The sequence below is a fragment of the Cheilinus undulatus genome, linkage group 18 (genome assembly GCF_018320785.1).
Source record: "Cheilinus undulatus linkage group 18, ASM1832078v1, whole genome shotgun sequence".
Taxonomy (NCBI): Eukaryota; Metazoa; Chordata; class Actinopteri; order Labriformes; family Labridae; genus Cheilinus; species Cheilinus undulatus.
The window spans coordinates 21470231-21496373 of record NC_054882.1 but is presented as its reverse complement, the minus strand read 5'-3'; the positions used below and the strand labels follow the sequence as shown (position 1 = coordinate 21496373).

The 26143-nt window shown below is 39.5% G+C and overlaps 1 protein-coding gene across 1 annotated transcript; it reads left to right on the top strand.

Moving 5' to 3' along the window:
• The first annotated feature begins 680 nt into the window (after positions 1–680).
• Positions 681–25659, top strand: grhl1 (grainyhead-like transcription factor 1). The gene is made up of 16 exons (XM_041812065.1): positions 681–845; positions 2873–3062; positions 3320–3393; positions 5200–5333; positions 5421–5656; positions 6223–6305; positions 9061–9214; positions 9337–9448; positions 10221–10315; positions 12034–12277; positions 14267–14394; positions 18316–18344; positions 19227–19312; positions 22011–22096; positions 22609–22673; positions 24472–25659. The coding sequence occupies exons 1-16, from the start codon at positions 826–828 to the stop codon at positions 24584–24586; spliced, it is 1851 nt and encodes a 616-aa protein (XP_041667999.1). The 5' UTR covers positions 681–825; the 3' UTR covers positions 24587–25659.
• The last annotated feature ends 484 nt before the right edge of the window (positions 25660–26143 follow it).

Genomic DNA, 26143 nt, shown 5'->3' with positions numbered 1-26143 from the left:
CTTGGAAATTTTCTAGAATTTTGATGGAAATTTCCAAGAAATTTGGGGACATCTTCTATCACTTTTATTTACAATTTTGAGGAATGTATTTGTAATTTTTGGCCCGTAAAATTTGGCTCATACTTGGCCTGAACCAGTCCTTGTGGTCTATTATCAAATAAGAGAGAGAGAGAGAAAAAAAAACACTACACCATGCATCTCTAAATGACTGACACCATCTTTTACTGGCTGAAGACCAGCTGGCTGATACAGAGCCAAAACATATCCAGTGCTGCATTTTCTGCAGGAACAGGAAAGTCGATATTTCTTAATATGTCAGTGCATTTTGTATTTTCTGGTCCTTACTTCTTTATTTATTCATTCTTGAATGTTTTAAACCACATTTTTATTTTATCTTCACCTTATATAATCTCCTTAAGAGATAGTAAAACATTAGTCCATGTTTTACCCAATTAATGTCCCAGCATAATCAAATCACAGATGTTAAACCCTGTTCTTCCACTCCTCCACACTCTGTCCCTCTGCAGCTACAGGTAGGCCACCAGCTGAGCCAATCACAACCCCAAAGAGAATAATTGACAGCGAAACCCCGCCCTCCCATCCACCTGTAATCCAATCCGCGGTCCTGTCACAGGTAAAACCGGCCTCGATTTCTCAGCATTGCCCCAAAAAAGCGAGAAAAGCCGACAAAACCCGTTCTCTCAGTAGGGGACACCTTGTTTGTCGCCGCGGCCCTCATCCAGCGTTTGCGGCGGAGTTTTCCTCGGTAAAGAAGACGGATCGGATTTTCAGTACCAACTAGAAAGTCCAGTTCGACCGACCGAAATGTCACAGGAGCATGACAAGTAAGTTGTCCTGACTCTCCACTTCTAGCCTGCACCCTAGACAGGGCGACTCTTTCAGCCTCAAATATTCACTCTGAATTTTTCTTGGGATTTTTAGCCTGTTTTTGCACTTTTGTTTCAAGCTAGTGGCTCACATGGATATGAAGAGCAGAGGTCACAGTGTGGTGTTATCTGACCTGCAGCTGCACGGTGATTAAAATGGGTTGTGCTAGCTTATTTATGTAGCATTTTGGCACTCATTTAGGATTATCTTTTAAGGGTAAGTAGGGCTGGGAAAAGCGAGATTATATCTCCTCATAGTTTCCCATGGTCGTAACTCCGCTCGTTTCACCTGTCATGTTCATGCCCGTACAGGTGTATCTCCACCTGTCGTGAGAGCTCAGGCGCCTGTTAGAATAAAACAGCGTCCCGTGATAGCGCCGGGGCGGTTTAGTGTTTGATTTTGCTCTAAGCTCCAACAGTTCTGTGGACAGTCTTAATGATGTTTGTTCAAGAATAAACATGGAGCTCTGCAGGGAGCTGTCAGCTAAAAACACTGTCTCTCATCATGACTTCTTTAGACTCATCTCTCAGGAGTTTAAACAACCAGATATCTACTTAGAAAATATTTTAAAGCATGTTTGTTTTTGTCGTTTAAAGCTCAGACTGTGTTGTGTATGTTTTTTTGAGGGCATAGACAGGGAGAGTTTAGAGGAGTGAAATTGAACACCTGCTAGGCGTTGGCCCGACTACTTACACAGACAATGTAAGCAAGCACAAGGCTATATGAGGTTATATTTTTACTCTATATCACTCAAAGTTCTGTTTTAAAGAATAAAAGCCAGCATTATCTTTCTTCTTAATGTTAAAATCAAGAATGTTTTTTCCCCCTCACTCTTGTGTAATCTGAAAATGACTCATGCTGCACTTCTGACTTTTCTGACCAACTTCTTAATTCTTATTTTATTCCCTATTTAAGAGAACAAATATTCTTACTATTGCCCTTGAGCTTTACTCATCTGTATGCTTATATAATGGATCTTATCAGGTTGCCCCCTAAGAATGGCACAATTAGATATAGGATTACTAATGATCACTTTGTGTTGACCATTCAGAGGAGAAAAGGCAGCATTTGTTGTAGATACTGGACGTGGAAACTGAACCAGACCGTTAACATCATAATGACTTTGTTGTCTGCAGAGAAAAAAAGCTGCAGCCACATTTGGTGGCAGGAGTTTAAAAAATTTGGCTTGAAAGTCATGATTACATGAAACTCTTAACAAAAAGCTTAATGACTCATCTTTAACACGTCTGAGTAAACATAAGCTAAGCAAATAAAACTCACTGTAAACAGGCATGTTAGTGTTGAAATGCTTTGTGCACCTAACAGCTTAAAACTGAGTCCATTTCAAGTCCAGTGAGCTTTCAGGTCTTTACAGGTAGCTTGAACTGCCGTCTTCTCATTGGTCCAAAGGAAAAGGCCTCACAAGATGGGAGAGGAAGAGGAGTTGAAAAAGGCGGGTGACTGTGCACGTAAACGTGTTTTCAACAATCATTCTGTCAAAAAACAGTGCCCGTATGAACGCAGGAATGTAGCTAGGTCACATGCGTCACTTGCGGTCACCTTCTTAGCCAATCAGAGGGCCTCGTACTGGAGTCGTCTGTCTGGACTAGCCTGTAGAGCATCTTTTTCGTAAGACGCCTCGATAGTTCGGTGGCTGAGATTTGTTGCACAATCATTGAAAAGCTTGAACAACAGGTCTTGCAGATAAAGAACATCTATGTGGTTGATCTCTAACTCTTATAACCTGTTTGGCTGTTTTGACGGAAGCTGAGATTTCAGTATGAAGTCAGTTAGGATAATCAGTCTGGGAGATATCAAACCTGCTGTTTCAAACAAATAATTTCCTCACAGTGTATCTGAAACAAAGCCTCCGCTTCTTGCTTCAAGTGTTTGATGGCAAAGTATTGAGCTACATCATAAACATTTTCATTAAAAACAGCATTAACATGTCAGTTAACATATTAAACCCACTCTCTTTTCACAGCAAGCGTGCAGTCCTGGTTCTCCAGAATGAGGCGGGTTATGGTGGCCAGCGTCGCTCCTTCACTACAGAAGATGAAGCCTGGAAATCATTCCTGGAGAACCCCCTCACAGCTGCCACCAAGGCCATGATGAGCATCAATGGAGACGAGGACAGCGCAGCAGCTCTCGGCCTGCTCTACGACTACTATAAGGTATAAGAATAACGTCTGAAATGACTCTTTTACCAAGTATCAAAAATCAAAAACCAAGAGTTGAATGTTAGAGGGCGAGTACCAAATCCAGACAAGCTTTACCCAAACGCTGACATTACACCATTGAGTAACATCTGTGAGGCAGAGCATACATATCATGTAACTGATCCGGTGGCTCGTATAGACAACAGGATGACCCAGGCTGTTAGATGTGATGTGGTCAGATGCTTAGCGGCTGTGTTTACCCTCACATACAGGTGCCCAGGGAGAAAAGAACAATAGCCCAGAGCAAGTCAGAAGCCCTGGTCTGTGATGTGGATCCCAACAAAAGGTAAGAGACAGCGTCTCTCCTAATACAACCCCCCTTAACAAAATAAAAAGCACAGCAGACGGGAGTCAGAGCGTGACAGGAAAGGAGGGATTCAAAGTTTGGTGTATTTTCTGAATTTTGTGGGTTAATTTGCTAAAAAGATGGAGCTGGGTGCAGTTAAGATTGTTCTTTTAAGTGAGCACAATCTGTGCAGGAGCTCTTCTTCAGGCCATATCATGAAATCCATCTTACTTCTAACTTATGTATTTATTTGTTTTTTTAGCTGAAGGCAAAACACAAAATAGTACTGACTTCATTCAATAAAGTGATCTCACTTTGATCAGATTTACCTTAAAGATACCCTTAAGACTGTCAACAAGTGATGCAAACATAGAATTATTATTATTATTCATAGGGCACCATTTGTAATAAAGCAATTCAACATTCTTCACATTTATAGCAGAAGTAGTATTAAAAGACATGACATGGAGAAAAAAAAAGACAATATAAACCATATTAAGTCATGAAATCAAAATTACACTAAGTAGAAGAGTTATCTGTTTATTTTTTTAATACTATTTTAGGACTTTTTATGCCTGTCAGTAAAAAAATGCCCCCTACATAGAGTGCATTCAAAATTATTCAGACCCACTTCACCTTTTTCGATTTTGCTATGTTGCAGCCTGATGCTTATGCAAAAAAATCATTTCTCCTTAATCTACACTCATTACCCCATCATTATAAAGGAAAAAAATGATTTTTGGCATTTTTGCAATTGCATGAAATGAATAAATAAAATGTCACACTGACATAAGTATTCAGATTGGAGTCCAAAATTAAATTGATCGGACATAATTTTGAAAGACACATATCTCACCTCACAGTGCATATCAGAGCAAATATGAGGTCAAAGGAACTGCCTGCAGGGCTCAGAGACAGGACTCTTGCAAGGCACAGATCTGGGGAAGGCTTTAAAAAACCTTCCTGCTGCTCTGAAGGTTCCCAAGAGCACAGTGGCCTCCAAACTGAACCGTATGGTCACTCTGTCTGAGCTCCAGAGATCCTGTATGGAGATGAGACAAAGTCCAGAAGGACAACCATCACTGCCTCCACAGATCAGAGTTTTAGGGCAGAGATCCTAGATGGTAGCCTCTCATCAGTGTAAAACACATGAACGCCCACTTGGCTATCACATGGAGTTTTTTTTTTTTCTAAACTCTAAGGTTGCCTGTGTGTTATAGGTAGGGAGTTTTATCTTACTGATGGAGGCAGATTCTTCTTAGTGGGCTGGCCTAATTGAAATTAATCTTGTTTAACCAAACTTCCCAAGGACTTTGTGGGCTCAGTGTGCTCCGTCTATGTGAAGTACAGGCCTAAACTTCCCCTGGGGTGCTGTGGTAAAGAAAACCACCTGTGGTCTGACACAACTGAAGCATTTAGAAGTCATTGAAATGATTCATAATAATAATTAATTGAAACTGAAAATAATGGATTAATATCAACAGATCAAGTCTCTAAACCCACTGCTACATGGAGAGTGAAGCTGGAGAGCTGTTGAACTTAATTTAAATGGCCTGTTGCACCTAAATCACCATGATAATCTGTATGGTTTAGTCCTATAAGGTTCTCCTTCTATTTACCTACAAAAGGCATGTGCTTTCATCACCGCAGAAAAACAAAAACCTTTGATAAAAAGGAAGAAACTGAACATGTTTGTATCAAAAAAGTACAATTAAAGATATTAGATTGATAGCTAAACAAAAAAAGAATAACAACATACACACAAATTAGTATTCTATGACTACATGTTCTGTTTTCTTGTTGCAGACATCAGATCCAGGCCGGACACCCCATTGCTCCCCTTCAGGAGGCTGGTATGGAGAGCAGAATCCAGGTCCTTAAGGGTCCCTTCAATATCCTCCAGCTGGCCCAGGACAAGAGGGCCCAGTTCCCCTCACCAGGTCTGTGTCCATTCACACATATAAGCAGATTTGAGTGGCTTAAGGATCTGAATACCTGATTGTTAGTTTGCTGATTTGATTTTTCAGACACGACCGTCACAGTTTCCATCGCCGCCGTGCCAAACTACCCGGCTGTAAAGACAGAAGTGCCCAGCCACGGTTTCTCCGTCACCATACCCAACAACTGCACCGAAACCGACAGCCACGTGAGCGTCTTTGACCGCCAGCTCGCCCACAGCGCCGTCCAGTTCAGCCCCAGCACCCAGTCCCGCACGCCCCCTGACTCCACCTTCTCTGAAAGCTACAAGGATGGTTCCCAGGAGGTGTGTTTCGATCCCCCCTCTTTTTAAACCCCCCTAATACTCTCCCGCCAATCCACCCCCCTCGTTTCTCCTTCTTTTTCCTCTTGTCCTCTCTCAGATCTCTCCCATCAGACAATAGGATATTCACCCGATCCCATGGAGCCAGCGGTGGGCTCAGCCTTCCCCTGGTTTTATTTGAACATGCCAAAATAGCGGCCAGTGTGTTATTATGCCATTGTCTCAGCAACACAATAAAGTGCTGTACTTTTCTCCTACAATAGCCAAAGCCCATTCTCTCTGCTCTTTCTCTATTTAACCTGCAGGGGATTTACCTCAGAAAAGAGTAACCCAACAAAACCCTTATACAGGAGGGAGCGAGGAGGGGGGTGAAACATGAGGGAAGACTATTATGAATAAAAGAAACTAGGTTTTAGCAGAACAACATATAAATAACAATGTAAATTCAGCTACACAACATAAAAAGGGATACATGAAAGATAGAAAACTCTGTAAAAACATATTTTGTGTGGTGAATTGTGGCAATAATCTGTTGTCTTGTCTGTATCTGTATCCTTTGTCTGCTGCAGGTGTTTTCCTTCCCAGGGGATCTCCAGTTACGTATGGCCTCCATGACGCCCGAGGAGTACCCTCAGTTTGACACCGTGCCGGGGTAAGTCGCGCTGCTGCCAGCCCACAGCCCAACTTCCACTGCCATTCAGCTCTTGACACTACTCAACAGAATGGCCTCATTCATTGCGGTCGCAGGGGAGACACCAGACTCGCATGTGTGTGAAAGACAAGAGTCTGCACACAGGGCCCCTATCTGACAACACTCTGATTTCAGGTTAAGATTTAGCCACAGCCATCAGATGAAGTGTGCCACATTAGATTTTAAAGGTATGAAATAGAAGTGGCTGATATAAAAAACAGTCATTTAATTGATTTAGTGCAAAGAAGTCACAAAAAGTTTAATTTATGATTTTCAAAATAAAGGGACTCTTCTGTTAAGAGACTCAACATTATTCTACCAGGAGCAATCATCTGAAAAAAATGCAGGGAAAATCTGTTTCTTAATTCACAGAAATCTTGAGCAAAAACAGACTGATGAGTGAACAGTCTTCTGGCCGAACCAGAGGGGCCAAGAAAGTAGGGAAAAGGGAGCAACCAAGAGAGATAGATGGTTGGAGACATAGTACATAGATAGATGTAGAGACAGAAGCAAAATAACACATAATATATCCTTTAAGAAGCAATGCAAAAATTTTGGTTCATTTAAAGCCGCAAGTGTGGATGAATCGGCCCTTGTACCATCACCCATGTCAGGATGCATTGCAACCACAGAGTGATGCTGTCACGTTAGCAATGAAGTTTGCTGATGATAGACGTAAGCTCTGCAGAGATATAATGAAACTTTTTTCTGGCACACTGTCAAAAAAGTTTCCGAACTTTAAGCCCTGATTATAGCCCCGCTCCATGGTGAAAACTCAAGCTTTAAACAACTTTTGATGTACAACTTGTATAATATGAGGGGGGAAAAAATCTAGATGCAATCAGATGAAATGTCTGTTACGAGTTCATTAAAATGCAAAACATGAAAATCAGGCAAAATGGGCAAGAATTTAACTTAAACTAGAAATAACTAATTTCCCGTGCAGTTTCAAAATTGTAATAAAGGTTAACTTTATAACGTCTCTGCTTCTGCACAGGCTCAACAAAAATCTATCAGTAACAAGCATTTTGAAGAACCTGCGGGGGAAAACTTAGTTTGAATCGGCAGAAACCTTGGTCAAAAACAAACTGACTGGTAACAGTCATCTGCTGGAACCAGATAGGCCAAGAAAGTAGGTCAGAGGGCGCAACAGAAAGATGAATACAGGCATACTACAGAGATAGATGTAGGGCCATCTTCACAATAACAGATAATAAATCCTTATTGTTTCACTGTCAGTCAACAATAGTACATCAAAGCCACAAGCAGCAATGAATGGGCCCTCACACTATAGCACATGTCTGGTTGTATCTTAACCACAAGGAGTGCTGTAGTCACAAAGCCTGTGCAGTTTGGTGATGATAAACATAAACACTGCAGAGATATAGTGAAATTATTTTTGGCAAATTGCCAAAAAAGGTTCCCAACTTTGAGTCCTGATTACAGTCCTGCTCTATGGTGAAAACTCAAGCTTTTTACAAATTTTGATGTATAACTTGTCTAGAATTAGGGGAAAAAAATCTAGAGTCAATCAGATGAAACGCCTCTTATGAGTTTGTTAAAATGTGAAAGACAAGAATCGAACAAAACGGGCAAAAATTTAGCTTTAACTAGAAATTAATCACTTCCTGTACAGTTTCCACCATAAAGATAATAGACTTTTTTGTTCATCTGGACATAGTACATATAAGTGCTAATACTCATCTGTGTAGCTCAAACCCACTTTATAGGCTGTACATTTCAATCACAATTTGTTGAGCATGTCAAAGCCTCCAAATTAGCAATTTATTTGACAGAAGAATAATAATAGGGATGTTGCATCTGTTGGTGCTCAGGCCATGAAAATTACTTACAGTGCATTCAAAAAGTAGTCAGACCCCTTTTACTGTTTTCATTTTTATTTTGTTCCAGTGTGACGCTGTGAAAATAAAAAAAGCATTTTTATTCTCATTAATCTACACTCAGTACCCCATAATGAAAAAGTGAAAACAGATTTCTGATTTTGTTGTTGTTGTTGTTGTAAATTTATTGAATAATTTAAGTATGGAAATATCAATTTTACATTAGTATTCAGACTCTTTGCAATACCACTAGAAATTTAGCTCAGGTTCCTCCCATTTCTCCTGATCTTTGCTGTGATGTTCCTACAATCTGATTGGAGTCCACCTGTGGTAAAATAAATTGATTGGACATGATTTGGAAAGGCACAACCTCCCTAAATAATCCCTCAAAACTCACATTGATTATTGGAGCAGAAACCAAGCCATGAGGTTAAAAGAACGTTCTGCAGACCTCAGAGACAGTGTTATTACAAGGCACGGGTCTGGAGAAGGCTACAAAAAAATCTGCTGCACTGAAGATTCCTAAGAGCACAACGGCCTCCATAATTCTCAAATGGAAGAAGTTTGGCACAACCAGGACTCTTCTAAGAGCTGGTTGTCTGGCCAAGTTTATCAATCAGGGGAGAGGGGCCTTAGTAAGGGAGGTGACCAAGAACTGGAGGGTCACTGAATGATCTCCAGAGATCCTATGTGGAGATGGGACAGAGTTCCAGAAGGACAACCATCACTGCAGCTCTCTGCCTATCTGAGCTTTACAGCAGAGTGGAGACTTCCATCTAGCCACTGCCAAAAAGCCCAGAACCAGCTCTACAATAACAGCTGCATAATGTTCAAGAGGATAGTTCTGTTTTTTTCACTATTTCTCTCTTTTGAAGGAATAATTTTGAGTACACCCTGGAGGCTTCCAAGTCTCTGCGTCAGAAGACCGGTGATGGCACAATGACGTACCTAAACAAGGGCCAGTTTTATCCAATCACACTCAGAGAGATCGACAACAAAGGCATGCAGCACCCTATCACTAAAGTCAGGGTAAGAAAGAGTCATAAAATAACCCTGAAACAAGTCATATTGAGGATAACCAACAGTAATCGCATGCATAATTTCACTATATCCTATTAAGTTTTTGTTGTGGATTGTTTTGTATTCATTAGAGTGTAGTGATGGTGGTGTTTGGAGAGGAGAAGTGCAGAGACGATCAGCTGAAACATTGGAAGTACTGGCACTCCAGACAGCACACAGCCAAGCAGAGGTGTCTGGACATCGGTAAGAAGTCTTTTATTTAGATTACATTTTCAGATGTATTAAAAAATATGCACTTGTTTGCAAGCAAAAGTGACTACACAGCAAAACTGCATTCTCAAATTACCACTGTTAGATTTAAAACTGACACTTTTACAGTGTCTACTTGGGTCAACATCACAGTGGTGATTTGATTTTTTTTTGGGAGAGTCAGTGTCTTAATATGATTAGTGTTATTGACTAATTATATTAAGGCACATTATAATGCTCTCTTCATAATTACTAAAGAGGGACATTTTGCATTGGTCACCTGGTGCAAAGTCAGGTGTTCCCTGGCAAGGATGGAGCAAAGACACAAAATGCAGAATTGGAAAACATCCTTTAAAGAGAATCAGCCCTCCACCCGTTCCTGCCACATGTGGGGATTTAGTAACTCAGTGGATAACCTCACTCATGTTGCAGAAGTGTTTAACATAAAAAATCAACAGATAATCTACCAGATACATCAGCAAAGGAATCCCAGCAGCGATCACTGTACAACATCTAAGCACATGTAACAATTTGCATGATGGGAAAACTCTGCTCCCTAGATATGAAATGGCAGAATGCAGCGCTTAGATCCGTTGACTCTTTACAGAGTTGAACTAACACTGAGTGCATTAACACTGTTAACTAACCCCAACAATGAAGGTTTCCTTACTTAAATATTGATTTGATTCTGACTGAATATCAGCTGGCTTAGTTGTGTCTCGCTGTGCTGTTAAAATTGACATCTAAGTCTGGTTTGTTATTACAGCTGACTACAAGGAGAGCTTCAACACCATCGGCAACATTGAGGAGATTTCCTACAATGCCATTTCCTTTACTTGGGACACAAATGAGGAGGCCAAAGTAAGACAATAAACGACACACATAAAAAGAATAAGAAGGGCTTTCACAAAGGTTACTGTTGGTGCCGGTGTTCCTCTGAGAACTAGGTCAGGCTCACAGGATTTCTGGTAATCCATTTGAACTTCAGGTATGACCCTTGAAATTCTCACTTCAGTAACCGCTCCTTTTACTAAGGAGATGCTTTGTGGTGTCTGCAGCTTCAGAATTGAGGTTTCTTATGTCGGTGCCCCTTTGTCAGGGATTATCAGCCACTTCAAAATGATCGTTAAAGAAAATTACAGCTTGAATAGAAGGACAGGACGCTATTTATTCCTGTTGCATAGAGACATAGAGATTTGAGTGGTTACTTCCTGCTAAGTGCATACACTCGTGACTTGTCCAACCAGCCTGTCACCCCTATTGTGATGCTGTATGTTAGACTATTTATGCACACCAGACAGGAGCAACAAAGGCTGCAGGAATGAGGAAACTCTGAGGAGGTGAGATGACAGGAATAACGGCTAACAAACAAAGTCTGGTTCAGCAGGTAGTGAAGGTGACAAAAAGGAGGAGATCCTGTCTTCCTCTCCGCTCACGTTTCGACAGCATGACAGTGAAGCTCATCTCTGCTTCCTGTGTGCCACACATAAATAAATGGCTGTACCACAGACCAGGATGTTGGGTCTAACTGTCTCATGACTCACGGCCGTAGGATGTTCATCCTTGTGTGTGTGTTCATAACTTCAGCTTGTGTGTGTTTTGGTAGAACCGCCCTGCCGCTTTGTTTGAATATCTCGTCATGACGATTGATGTCATCAATCTGTTGGAGATGTATGTGTGTGTGTGTGTGTGGGGGGGTGTGTGTGTGTGTGTTTGTCACCCCCCAGGGTCAGCTTATGTGGTTTTGCAATGTTTGCAAAAAGTCGGTCCTGGCTTTCTGTTTACTGACCCCAGGCAGTGTTGTTGTGTCATTTAACTGTAAAAATCATTTGTAGATCTCTGTCATAATGACCTAGATGTTGTTAAAATCTTCAAAATTTTCGATTAAAATCCCTCTTAATATTCTGTGACAAAAATCCCAGGTTGTGAAAAGCATGAAATTTCAGACTCTGGTGCAGTTGTTTTCCATTTTACAGTTTTTTTCCCATGTAATTGTATTGAGTTTGTGACAGGCTGCAACATAGCAAAACTGAATAAAGTGAAGGGGTCTGGATACTTTCTGAATGCACAGTATATTAGAAAAGCTTTTTTGTCATGACTAAAACATCCATATCCAGAAAGAGACAGACTCCAGAGAGCATATTCAGTTACTGTAATACTTGGATGCATCCTTTTTATTGAAGTCTTGTAATAATCTTACTGATATGTTCTATTTATACCTAGGATTATCACTATTAGGTGTCTTAAAACACAATTTAGTGTTTTTTGTTGACATAGTGACGAGCTGTTTTCAACACAAGCAGCAGGAAGACAAAGGAGCATCCCTACATAACAAAGAAAGAACCTGTAATGACTCAAGTAAGCCAACAGAGGGCAGCACAGAACACTGAATACAGATTGAGGAGTAAACAGGCAGCAGAAGGCCTGATTCACAGAGATGCTAAAGTGACAGTTTTTATGATCCACTAATATTACCTCTTTTGTTGATGAAAAGACAAACTTTTACTAGCTTACATCTGACTACATTATGAGTAATTTTCTTCTTTGCCTCATCTTCCCTCCTTCTTTTCTCTCTGCAGATCTTCATCTCCGTCAACTGTCTCAGCACAGACTTCTCCTCCCAGAAGGGCGTGAAGGGGCTCCCTCTGAACCTGCAGATTGACACGTACAGCTACAACAACCGCAGCAACAAGCCCATCCACCGCGCCTACTGCCAGATCAAAGTCTTCTGTGACAAAGGAGCAGAGAGGAAAATCCGGGACGAGGAGAGGAAGCAGTCCCGCCGGAAAGGGAAAGTGGCTGAGCTGAACCCCGGCCTGGCCTGTAAGTTACTAAAACTCCTCACTCAAAGTAAAACTCAAATTATATTAATGTATGGTATAGGTGTGAATCAAAAGGTTCGTTCTGATACAAATTTTAAACTCTGTTTTACACATTATGATTTTATAAACCAATCATGGTCAATAAATATATATATTTTTTGCAAATAATTTTACAAAAGACCCCTATAATGTTAAAGTAAAAACAGAATTCTACAAAGCAATGTCAATTACATAAAAATATATAAATTAAGATAAGAGACTGCATAAATATTCCCCCCTTCAAATCAGTATGTAGTAGATGCACCTTGGCTGCAATCACAGCACTGAGTCTGTGAGGATAGGTCTCAATCAGGCTTGCACATCTGGACACTTCATTTTTACTCCATTCTTCTATGCAAATCGCTCAAGTTCTGTCAAGTTGCACAGGGATCGGGCGTGAACGGCCCTTTTCAAGCCCAGCCACAAAGTCGTTATTGGAATGAGATCTGGGCTTTGACTCGGCCACTCCAGAACATTCATCTTGTTGTTTTTTTAACCACTGCTGTGTAGCTTTCTCTGTATGCTTCAAGTCATTGTCCTACTGGAGAATAAATCTTCTCCCAGGCGGTAGCTGTAGTTCTCTTGCAGACTTACTAAGATTGTCCTCCAGGATTTTCTTATATTGTACCATATTCATTTTATGCTCTACTTTTACGAGCCTTCCAGGGCTGTGTTGTATGCAGAGTGTCTCCCATCTCAGCTGCTGAAGCTTGTAACTCCTTCTGGGTAGTCGTAGGTGTCTTGGTGGCCTCTCTCATTAGTCTTCTTCTTGTACGGTCACAGTTTTTGAGGATGGTCTGATCTAGGCAGAATTATACATGTGCCATATTCCTTCCATTTTTTGATGAAGGAGTTTCGAGGGATGTTCAGTACCTTGGAAATTTTTTGTATTCATCCCCTGACTAATTCCTTTCAATTACCTTTTCTCTGAGTTTCTTGAAGTGTTTTTGTCTTCATGGTGTAATGGAAGCCAGGAATACTGATTAATCAGTTACTGGATCTTCCAGGCACAGGCATCTTTCTGCTACAATCACTTGAGACTCATTCACTGCACTCAGGTGATCCCCGTTTCACTAACTTTGAGACTACGCGCACCAATGTTGGATTAGGTCAGTCACTTTAAAGGGGGTGAATATTTATGCGGTCACTTATTTAACTGTATATATTTTTACCTAACTGACACTACTTGTAGAAATATGTTTTCACGGTGACTCTTTGAGTGAGTTTTTTTGTTTTTTTTTTCGTCAAAAATGCCAAATTACATCGACCTTGATTGATTTAGAAAATCAATGAAAGGGTAGATCATCCAAGGGAGTGAATACTTTCTATCTTCTCTTTTATCTCCCCAAATCAACAATATTGTCAAAATTACAATATAAAAGAATTCATTTAAAGTTCTGCCAAGTCAATATACAATGGCTAAAGCAGTCTCTGTCATGTAAAAGTCCGTGCTCATGTTAGCTTTGCTAGCTGTGGCAACAGTTTGGCCTCTACCACCCACATTGTTTCCGTTTGGTTTCAACCTAATCACACTTTTCAACCTCAGCCTAGTTTCACATCACAGCAGCTTATGTGTTCATTGAAATAAAGCTCTTATAAACCAACTGTTAGCTAGATGCTATTGCCTAACGGTAAACAACAAAGTTAGCCGCTAGCTTGTGGGCATGGTGTTGCATTCAGCAGATATTTTCTTCACAGGAGTTACTGGAAACCAAAGCAGAGTAAAAATAGAGTAAATATTAAAGTGTCCTTTTCCAGATGCCTGGAAACACAGCTCTGGATAAATGCTAATCCTGCTATGTTGTCTTAATAAGTAAATGAGCTCATTTTTGCTAACAGATTAGTGCTTCAGCTGCTTCATGTGGTGATAAGTTGTCTTTGTTATCAAAAAAATCTACTAAATCTACAGACTTTATGCCTTTTCTCTCTTAAAAAGTTGTTTTCCTCTTAGTTGTAGACGTCAAAGTGCCCCTCCTGCAGAAGCGCAACGATGTGACGATCTTCAAGATGATGACCGACTTCGAGACCCAGCCGGTGCTTTTCATACCTGACATTCACTTCTCCACCTTCCAACGCCATGTAAGTGCCAAACAAAGAAACAAAACTCTTAACAACACTAGTCATATTTAGGACAGAGTGTGATTTTATGTTTTATATGTCTTTTTTGGACCATGAACATTGATCCTGGTACATCTGTGTGCCATAGGTAGCATTTTCGTTGGTTGATAAACCAGTTTTATTTCTCTGCTTCTACCTACTCATCGAGCAGCTGGGTCATGGTGACCCACGTGCTTGTTATTGGCAGGAACAGTCAGTTCTGGTTTCCTGCTCTGATAGGAGGCCCACGTACTCATGGCTGTGTTTCAGACTGCTTAGTCACAGGATGAATCATTTACCAGAAAATCCAAACTAACCACAAAAGATGTTAAATTATTGTCTGTGCTGAAAGTTTGAGATAGAGAACAGACTGCAGAGAACAGGCTGCACATTTTAAATGATCTCTGGAGCTTTTAAATGTTTCGATGCCATTTTTTCATATCAGTGCTGACCAGAAGTCTTCCTTTCTATATTTGGACTGTGAGCTTTCTCTAGCTAAAGCATGATTAATTGCACTAAAAGAGATGTGCATGTTTGCATCCTTCCCTGCAGCATTAGTGTTTCAGTAATATTTAGGCACTCATGTTTTCTATGAATGGAGCTATGGCTTGTTTTATTCATAGTGCTCAGGATTTTACTATCCATTCAGAAATTTGACTACTTTTCGATCTTTGAGCTCCCCCTTCTGGTGAAATATGACCAGTCCCTGCCTCAAAGTACCTTATCTCATATCTTCCTACCTCCTGCTCTTGTGAGTTTACTTTGTAACCAGGCAGGCTGAGGGAGGGACAGCAAGTTATTTTTGGTGTTCCCTATGGCATTGAACCTGGCTGAGCCGCTATCAGTTTCTGATAAACTCTGGGTCTTCTGGGTTTGCTCCTAGAATAGACTTCTATTTACAGCAACAGCGGCAATCGATGCAGTCGCAGGGCAATGGGATCAAATAATGTTGGCCTTCCAAGAATTAAAACGACAAACAACATATGTTTGATTTATCTCATTCATTATTAAACAGAATGAGTTTGCTCAGTGGGCTTTTTATTGATTTATACAGATTTGGTCCTGTTTTTTTCTGAAGCACTCTGGATTTTCAATGTGTTCCTGAACATCGGAAATGCAACTGCTATGCCCTGTGTGAATAAGGGAATCATAAGAACTAAGCAGCAGAGTTAGAATTCATAATTTTTCCTGTGCTCATTTCTCAGTGAAAGGGGAAAAAATGGGTCAACATGAGAAACCTTTCGGACTGGGTTGCTGACTTTTCCTTTGACCTGATTATCCTGCAAACATGCACGTTAGACCTGCAAAAGTTACAGCATTCAACATTTTTAGCTTATGTATGTTGCTTATTGCCATAAAATCTTCTTGAAAATGTCAGCACTTTTTAGAAGTCTATAACAGTACATCATTTTTTAAATTAGCTTCATTGGTTTTGATTTAACAGTTTACCCACAAACATCCCTTCCTCCCCCCTTCAGGTCTGAACTTAATGACTTTAGCATGAGTGCCCAATAGGGCTGGGCGATTATAGCAAAAACCAAAATCATGATTAATTGAACCCTTTACCTTGATTATGATTAATGAACTATTATTCCACCCCTAACCTCCTACTTCATTTGTTCTGAAAATCTTTTTTGTAAAAAGTAAAATTTCCCAATAAAAGTAGAAAACAAATAACTTGTATTTCTTGTTAACAAAATAAATTGTCTTTGTACTGTTTTATAAAAGTAGAAAACAACTTAGCGGCTTACATTGCAAAGTCAGCTCCATGTTTGAGTTTTAGTGGACTGGATGGGGATGAGTGCGTGAGAACTACTTCTTCTCTTCGTTTTTACAGCAGGCTACAAACCTTGCAACACCTGGCTACCTATCACGTGACTACACAGTAGTTTGTTTTTAAGGGGGTAGTACATTAGTAGAGAGAGAGAATTACTAGGGAAAAAATTGAAATAACTGATACAGCAGGTTTATGTTGGTTATAGGCTCTAAATGTCTGTTTCGATTATTTTTCGATTAATTGCCCAGCTCTAGTGCCCAATCTAGAATGATAAAAGGTTAAAATGGGATTAAATAAAAACAAACTCTCAAAGCAGTTGTACTAGAAATGTATTAATAAATGTATTTCATCCAGAGCAGAACTAACTAGACCTAGTGCCTGGTGGATAATCACCCAAAGGTGCTTTATGGGGTTGCGATCAGGGCTCTGCACGGGCCATGTCCTTTTAGTTCTTGCTTTGTGCACTGGGGCACAGTCATGTTGGAGTAGAAAGGGGCCTTCCCCAAACTGTTGCCACAAAGTTGGAAGCACAGCATTGTCCAACATTTCTTGGTCTGCTGAAGCATTAAGATTGGCCTTCACTGGAGATAAGGGGTCTAGCCAAAACCCTGAAAAACAGCCCCATACCATTATCCCTCTTCCATCAAACTTCACAGTTGGCACAGCACAAACAGGCAGGTAATGTTCTCCCAGCATTCGCCAAACCCGGACTCACCCATCTGAATGCCAGAGACAGTCCAGTGTTGAGTGATGTACACCAGTCCATCCAGTGCTTGGCATTGGACGATGTGAGGCTTGCATGCAGATGGAAATCCATTCATAAAGCTCTAGCCACACAGTTTTTGTGCTTACATTGATGCCAGTGGAAGTTCAGAGCTCTTCAGTCTTCGCCTTTTCAGTCGTTAATCCTGCTCTCTGATTTTGGTTATGTTCACACTGCTTAGTTCTGATCTTTTCTCAGATCGGATTTTTTTGTTTGCCTGTTCACAGTGCAGTCAACTTCCAAAAGATCAGATACGTATCTGATTCAGAACCACATACAAAAGTGGCCTGAATCTGATTCAAAAAGGTCAGATTCAATGTGACTTGCGCTGTTCACACTGTCAGAAAAAAATCAGATACGAGTCACATTTGACCAAAAAAATCAGATTCAGGTCGCTTTGAACTGCAGTGTGAACGTAGCCCAAACGCTTCCACTTTCTAATAATATCACTTGCGGTTGACTGCAACATATCAAGCAGGGATGAAGTTTCACAAACCGTCTTATTGCAAAGGTTGCATCCATCACAGTACCACGGTTGAAGTCACTGAGCTCTTCAGAACGATACATTTTGTATCACAGCTGTTTGCAGATGGAGCCTGCATGGCTGGGTGCTTGTTTTTATATTCCTGTGGCAACAGGTCTGATGTAAAAACCTGAATTCATTGATTAAAAGGTTCAGCTAAATACTTTTGTCCATGTAGTGCATATCTCTGTGAGGTATACAGTTGTTTTCGGAAAAATCTGATGAATTCATCCTTGAGTCAAAGGGGACATTTTTAGTCCCTTTTGACTCAAACGTTTGAATAAATCCCTCCAGTCATTCTTCTGATATTACACTTTCAGCGAAGGATAAAAATCAAATCAGTGACTTTTACTGTTAACTCCAAAATCCAATCAGGTCATCTTTGAGTCAGAGTGGAAATTTGTAAAAACTTGAATAAAATCTCTTAAGATATTGCATTAGCCAGCAAGGGATGAACCAAGGTCCCAACAACCTTAGCCTTTGACCTATGAAAGTTTGAAGAAAACCCCTAAAAGTGTTCTTGAGATAGACAGCAGGAGGGACAACCTGAAAGTGTAATGACTGGTCCTGGCTATCATAAGAGTGGAGACATAAAAAGCAGCAGCCATGACATGAGTCTAACCTGCATAAACACAACAGCTGAAGTCAGTACTTGATATGAGTGATAACAGGTTGCATGCTCAGTCGCTAAAAAAAATACTCCCAGATCTTTTACACTGTCCTGGATTGCTCCTCAGGTTAAAGAATATTGAATATTGAATATTTTTTAGGTATGGGTAGATTTTTAAATTTTTTTTTTTACAACAAAAGTTAACATCCCCTCCTCTGTTTCTCTTGTAGCCTTTCCCAGCAGAAGATGGAGAGGACAGGTGAGTTCATGACTGTCCTGGTTTCACTCTTGCTTTTTCATTGCTCTGAACTGAGCCAACCTTTGGTTCTTTCCCTGTTAAAGGCATCAAGGGATCCGTGTGTTGTTTCTAGGAAATGCCTGTGGTCTATACATGCGTGTATGTGTGTGGGTTGGTTTACCCAGTAGTGTTGAAGAGTTTATTAGCTGGTTGTTAGGGATATTTAACCCATAGTAGGTGTATAAGCTATTTTTTTATTATTATTATTTTGATTGTGTTAATGATAACAGCATACATTTTGAAGGGGGTCCATGTTTTTCAGTTGAAATTAGAAATATTGAGAGCAGAACCCTAACAGGTCAGTAATACATTCTGTACACTTATTGTAAACACTCAGGGTGTTTGGGTCCAAAAATGCTCCATTGAAATTGCACAAACACCAATTTTTGATTTCCCAGCCATTGCAGTAGAAAAGCAACAAAAAAACCACGTATTATTTGATATAACGTTTTTTATTCTGGAGTCATTGCTTCAAAATTGCAGTTTTTCCTGTTTGTGACCAAATGCCAACTATTTTCCATATTTGGCATGAGGGGAAATTGCACAATTTTTCCTGGCTTCCTATAGGGGCATAGTTGTGACAATTTCTTAAATCTTAAAGTTAAAGAAAATAATGCTGGCAATGAAAGGGTTTAAACCCCAAAAAATATTTAAAAAAAAAAGATATTTACGATCATGATTTTAAAAAAACAATGCAAAAGTGTCGTAAAAAATATGAATGTATATTTTTTAGTTCTTATTTATGCATCGGGCTGTTTTTGGCCACTTGCATCCTGAGTATAACAATTTCTCTTGCACCATCTCAGGGGTTAAAGAGTGATTTATGTGTTTTTCTCACTGCAGCTCGGGCATGAAGAGATTACCATTCAGTGACGAGGAGTTTGGTTCACCCCCAAACAAGATGGCGAGAATGGAGGAACCAAAGAAAGGTAAAACTTTTTTTAAATTCTCTGATTATTCACATGCAGGGGTCAGTGTGTTAAAGACGGCGTTTATGCTTGTGCACGTGTGCGTGTTTGCTGTGATCCGCCCCTGAGGACAACTGGCATACACTCACACAAACCCACAAACACACACACACATATACTCTGTGCCATGTGATCATTCCAGCTCTTTCAAAACACACACACGTGCTCAAGGCCTCAACTGACCTGACAAAAAACACCAATCACGACGTTCACAGACGCAAACAAGCCTGTGCCCTTTACCCTATATTCTTCTCACACACACTCAACAGGCTTTTATTGATACTGAGAAATGTAAAATGAACCTCTGTGCTGTGTTATAGCCTGAAAGGAAAAGTTTCAGACACCTGTGTATTACCTTGATCTTTGGCAAAACAGATTCACGCTTAATCTACATGAATGCACCTGCATGTAGTCTGCAGCTTCACACAGCCAAGACAGATCCTGGGAGATAAGATTTCCCCTGCAGGGTTTTTAGTCTGGACGCCATGTGTAGAGAAGCAATTGAACCTGATCAGATGCATGCCGAACCAATCAGTGAAACACAGCAAGGATTCAATAGATTCTTAGAAAGATCAGGGGATCATGGGACACTACTGTTACACAAAACAAAACTTATCTCTTATCTGTTTTTCAGCTCATTAGGCCCCTAGAACTTCCTTCAGTCCTTTTATTTATATAGCACATAGCAGGAGTTTAAAGCAGGGCTTTAAAGCAAAAACAATGAGGATACCCCAGCCTCAATAAAGATAGGAATTGAAGTCTTTAAACCTTTCTTTTTTATGGGTCAAAAGCCAAAAAAGAGAAATCTGAAGTAGCCACTGCGAATTCAAACTAAAGCATTGTACAGCAAAAGTTTGTCCTTATTGCTCAAATGAATTGAAAAGGTTTAGGTGAAGTTGTATAACTTTCCACCACAGCTAAGACTGCTAAAACTCAAATCCACGCAAACTTATTGGTCAGTAAACCTAGTCAAATCTGTGCTTTCACTAAGCGGTCTACTTCAGTTCAGTTTGGTACACTTTCATTTGCATTTCCACTTTCTTGAGTTGGGTAAGGATCCAAAATAACTGATCGGCATTAGGCCACATTTTAGCACCTTTTGTTGGAGCAACCCTAAGAGTGGAGCTACACTCGCTGCAGTCCGTTGATAAGTACAAAGAATAGTCACTTATAGTACATTAGTGATAACAAAAAACACAAAATGTGCCAGCTTTTCTCCCACTTTGTCATAGATATGATTAAAAAGAAAATGATGATTATGCTATTTAGAACATAAAACCTGTAGAGTACAATTAAAGACAGCAAGTAGGGAGTTCTGGTGATGTACCATTCACGAAGGAGGCTGGACATGATTTGGAAAGGCATATACCTGGGGAAGACTACAAAAAAATCTGCAGGTTTCCAAGAGCACAGTGGTGTCTATAATTCTTAAATGAAAGAAGTTTGACACAGCCAGGACTCATCCAAGAACTTGTTGTCTGGTCAAAGTGAGCAATCAGGGAGATACATTTTCAGAAGGACAACCATCTTTGCAGCCATCCACCCATCTGGGCTGATGGAAGATGGAAGCCTCAGGTCAGTGCAATACACGGTAAAGCCTGCTTGGAGTTTGCAAAACCTCTACGTGAAACTGCACTGACCTGTGGAGAGCAGTGATGGTTGTCCTTCTGGAACTTTGGCACATCTCCACACAGGATGTCTGGAGCTCAGTCAGAGTGACCATCAGGTCCTTGGTCACCTCTCTGACTAAGTCCCTTCCCCCCCGATCGCTCAGACCATCTCTTGGAAGAGTACTTGGTTGTGCCAACCCCAGACTTTATTTTTATTTATTTTATTTATTTTACCCATTACTGGTGGTTCTGGCCTTTTTTTGCTTCTTGTATCTTGGAGTACAAGAAATTCAGCTTGAATTAGATATTTTGACAAGAACTTAGACAAAAAACTCTCTTTGATTTGAGGTTTTACATAGAAAATGTGCCAAGTGGTGATGGTTTAGAAGGAAGCACGCTGATTGATAGAGAGCCCTGCCAATCATGGCTGCTCTACCACACAAGAAAACAGCAAATATGTGGCCTGATCTGCTCGGCTCACTTCTGTCTCATTTGTCCTTGCTCCATGCCACTAAGATGAATCTCCTTTGTACGTAATTATGTCTTTAAATAGACTCTTATTTGAAAGCAGAAGGAGTATTTGTTGTCTTTAGAGGCCGAGAATATCACAGGTTCCTGCAGCAGGTTGGAAAACAACAGAGATCTATTTGGAGCATGGTCTATTTTTAAGTGCTGTGAATGAGAGGTATGCCCATCCTTCTGTCTGCGCAATCATGTACGACGTGTGCTTTCTAGGTGCACCTTGTTTCGAAGCATTGCCACTTATTTGACCCAGGATGTGTGCCAGTGCAGACTGGCTGTACCACATCATACCTGCAAGTCTACAAACTGATTAAACACAAAGTATGTCAGCATGTGTCAGAGCTTTGCGGTGTCAAAATCAAGACTGGAAACCTACCAATCCTTATATGGCGGTACAAATTACATAAAAACAGTTGGACGCAAATATTATATTCTGAGGGCCCCATTTGGGCTTGTTTTTTCTGGATTTTATCCATGAACATGCGTGCTTTGCTTTGACGCCCTCTTGTCTTTTTTTCACCACACAGTCCTTCTGTATGTGCGCAAAGAGACAGAGGAGGTGTTTGACGCCCTCATGCTGAAGAATCCCACACTGAAAGGCCTGGTGGAAGCTGTAAGTGGTCCTACTCTGTTATAAACAAATATTGATCCTTTTTCTGTTATATTGATAGTCTCAGCTGTGCACATTACAGCTTTCGAACTGTGCGTTTAGGTGTGTGTTTTAGGAGTAAAATGTAGGAGTGATACAGACCTGGAAAAGACTTAGGCTGGGGGAAAGGGTGACGGGAGGTTAGTGATGCAAAAAAAGAGGGGGTAAGGGGGCTAAATAGGTAAAGAAGTAGTTAATAAAAGGAAGTAAAGATGCCAATGGGGCAGGGATTGTGGAAAGATGTGAAACATAAACAAGTAGAATAAAAATCGGCAGTTATACAGTGTCTTTGGGGGTCGATGAGTTTAAAAGCAGATGAAGCAGAAAGGTCATTTATGTTCCTATGGTGGAGTTAATGAGCTATTACTGAAAGGCATATGATAAGATAAGATACAGTATAGCTCACTGTTTATTATGCATGATAACATGTTTGTTTTTTTCAGTTATTCAACATTGTTGTTTTTTGTCTCCACCAGATTGCAGAAAAGTACGAACTACCTTTGGAGAAGGTGGGAAAGGTCTACAAAAAGTGCAAGAAAGGGTGAGTATGAGTTATAACACACTCCTACACTGCATCAGGTCTTCTGAGACAGCACTCCTTCACAGTAACAACCCACATTACTGACATCTGCCATTTTGAATTTGTCAAACAGTCTTTCATAGATTCTCAGTCAGGTTTTGTGAATAAGTGGAGCATAGTTAATCCAAGTAGGTGCTGTCATCCTTATAAGCATAATCATGAGCTGAGGATAAGATCAGTACATGTTTGATTGACTTCAAATTTTGAGTGCTGATGGTGAAATAAATGGTGCACTGATTACTAAGGCAGCATCAGATGACAGGGAGTGATGTATTGAATATCATCACTGCTGTTATTCAGGTGTAGGCAGAAGGCTGCAGTGCTGCAGGGATGACGAGTTTATGTTGGCCAAACTAGAATTGGCATCCATCTGGGTTTCATGGACAAACTTTTTTTCCCATAGATTTTAGATCACTGCTGAAAAATAAGATGATAAACATTTTGTTCATCAGCATAATCATGACAAATAAACACTACTTTCATAACTTTTGAAACACTTTTGCATCTTGTCTTAAAGACTTGCAAAGTTTGCTTAGACTACATCAAATCAGCCCAACTACGTTACAGCATGACATCCTGACCTGAAACTCCCCTGTCATTTATAGAAGCCCATTTCGATTATTTAAAAAATCAAAGTACCAAAATTATGGCAGTTCTAAAAAAAAGAGAAAGAAAAAATCCTAAATTGAAACTATGAGAGAGTAAGTCAAACAAATGACTTTTACTGACATTATTTTGAGGTTAACTCATAAATTGACTTTTATCTCAATATTGAAACGTATTGCACAATTTTAACTAATGATCTCATGACTTTTTACCTTGTACTTATCATGACTTTATCTCATAATTATGTCTCATTAAATCTCACAATTTTGCCTTTTTTCATCATTTTGACTTTTCAATTGATCATTGCAACTTTTCTGTCTTTAATGTCATTATTCAGACTTTTTACCTCATTCATTAAACATTTTTTTAACTCGTAATTATGATTTTTATTCTCATAATTTTTTATTTTTTCTTGACCGTTGCAACTTTTATCTCAATTCAGACTTTCATGTCATAATACTGACTCTATATCTCATCATTGTGTTTATTTAATCTCATAATTTTGCCTTTATCTAGTAATTATTTTTGTATAATAATTTTGACTTTTTTTATGAATTTTTAAGTCTCATAATTTGCCTCTTTTTATAATTCTGACTTTTGAATTGATGGTTGCAACTTTTTCCTTATAATTCTGATTTTTTAATGTCATAATTTTGACTTTTCATCTTATAATTCAGTCTTTTTATTTCATAATTATGACTTTTATTTTCATAATTTCTACTTTTTATTTCACTGTTTGAATCTCAATTTAGACTTTTTGTTTCACAATTCTTTTATCTTCTGGACTTTTTATCTCATCATTTGGATTTTTTTCTTTATCCTTTTTTGCATTTTTTTTAACTGCCTGACTTTAGTTTTTGTGGCAGAAATGAGCTTTTATAGTCAGTGGACCTTGATACATTCACACTCTGATATTTGCTTCTTCTTCTTAGTTCACGGTATGTTAAGGCTTTACAGGAGTGTGTGAGAGCATGGCAAAGTGCCTCTCTTCTAGCCTCTGTGACACCTCTGTAACTTGCTCCAAAGCTACGACAGAGTAGGGGTTAATCCATCCCCCTGTTATGCCTTGGCAGCATTCATAGTACAGACCAAAAATTAAGAAATGTAAATCTAAACTTGAATCAGCCTTAACATGCATCTTTTTCTTTCACAGGATTCTTGTCCACATGGACGACAACATCATCAAACACTACTCTAATGAAGACACCTTCCAGATAACCATGGAGGAGCTGGGTGGCATTTACAAACTCACCCTAACTGAGATCTGATTGGCTGGAGAAGGTGACATCACACAGGATGAATAAAATGGAACTGTCAGGAGTAGAGGTTTACACAAGTAGCTGTTCAGTCAAACCAAAATTGTAATTGTTCCTTTTTTAAGACAAATAGATGATAAAAGACAAAGTCAAAGAGGAATTTAAAAGGCCATAGCTCTTAAATTAGCATAAATGTCGATCAGATATTCAGGTTCGACAACTGCATTCTTTTTTAAGACACAGTTGTGCCTCAGTTATTAGTGCCTACTTTTGTACAGCCTGTGTAGTGCTGCTATACCTCAAGCTTTGCATGCAGCAGTGTTTTGCCATTTTGTGGATTCCTCTTAGGAGAATGGGCTTGTCTTGTCTTTCATAAAGCCATAGCACTGATTAATATGATCTGTAAAGTTGGGTATTAAGAGCACAAACTAAAGACAGCTTTTTGTTGATGGATCCTCGAGGCTTCAGTGTATTAATACCAAACAACGTGGCAGTATTTAGTGTGTAAAACTTTCTTCAACCATCATACAGTTAGCGTTGGATAATGTAAATGTTGATTTATGTTTTGTTTGTCCTCTGATCAATTCTAAAAAAAGGGCCTCTTTGTAAGTATTAAAAAGTGAATAATTATTTTGATAATAAAGCTAAAGCAGCTCCCCGCCACTCTAGAGTAGATATCTGATGAAATAGGTCACTGAATGTCTAGTGCAGTCCACACAGACTGTTCTAGGAGTGCAATATGATATTCAGCTTCAGGAAAAAAAATCTCATTTATTGCCATATTTGAAGTGTATAATAATGAGTTTTTTAATGGACTTATTTTTGTAAATACATGCTGACCAAAAGGATTTGTGTGATCCTCTCTTTTGTATCAGAGTACTTATTGTGTATATATTTATTAAGAGAATGGATATGGGTTAATGTTTTTTTTATCATATATATCAATATTTCTTTTATTCTTATTAATATAATGTTTTTTTTTTCATTTTATATCAAAGCTATTTTAACATTAAGTGTCAAGGGATTGATTAACATGTTTATAATTGTTGCTTTTGTAAAGGATTTGATGCACAAAGTGCCCAATAAAATCTCAACTTCTGCATCTTTTCATCTCTTTTATTACTCTTCCAACATATTTCAGGAATAGATGGAAATTAAATGTTCTCATAAAGCGATATTGGGTCTTTAGAGGGATGAATTGCAGAGCTGTAGCAGATATTAATTGTGTGTGTGCCAGTGTTGTTTTATGTCTGTCCAAAGGAGCAGATGTCTGGGCATCAGCCCTCACCATGTGCACAGGAAACAAACAGACCTGACAGGACAGCCTGGTGCAGAGAAGATGCTCCTGCACAAACCTGGCCATAATTTGTCATACACCCCATTTCTGAATATTATCATACCTCTATTTTCTGGAAGTAATGTCAACTGTTCATTGTACCTTGTAGATGAATCCCAACTTTGAATATTCCAGTTGCACCAACATGAGTTTTAATTTTATTAAAGGGTAGACTACAGATACAAAAAGCCCATTATTACACATAAAAGCAGAACATTTAAACAAGGAGGCAT

What these genes read in the sequence shown, in the direction of transcription:
- grhl1 (XM_041812065.1), top strand. Translation starts at nt 826, where the DNA reads ATGTCACAGGAGCATGACAA. An exon ending in ATGTCACAGGAGCATGACAA is followed by an intron (nt 846 to 2,872) that starts GTAAGTTGTCCT and finishes CTCTTTTCACAG; the next exon opens with CAAGCGTGCAGTCCTGGTTC. An exon ending in GCTGAACCCCGGCCTGGCCT is followed by an intron (nt 12,278 to 14,266) that starts GTAAGTTACTAA and finishes TTTTCCTCTTAG; the next exon opens with TTGTAGACGTCAAAGTGCCC.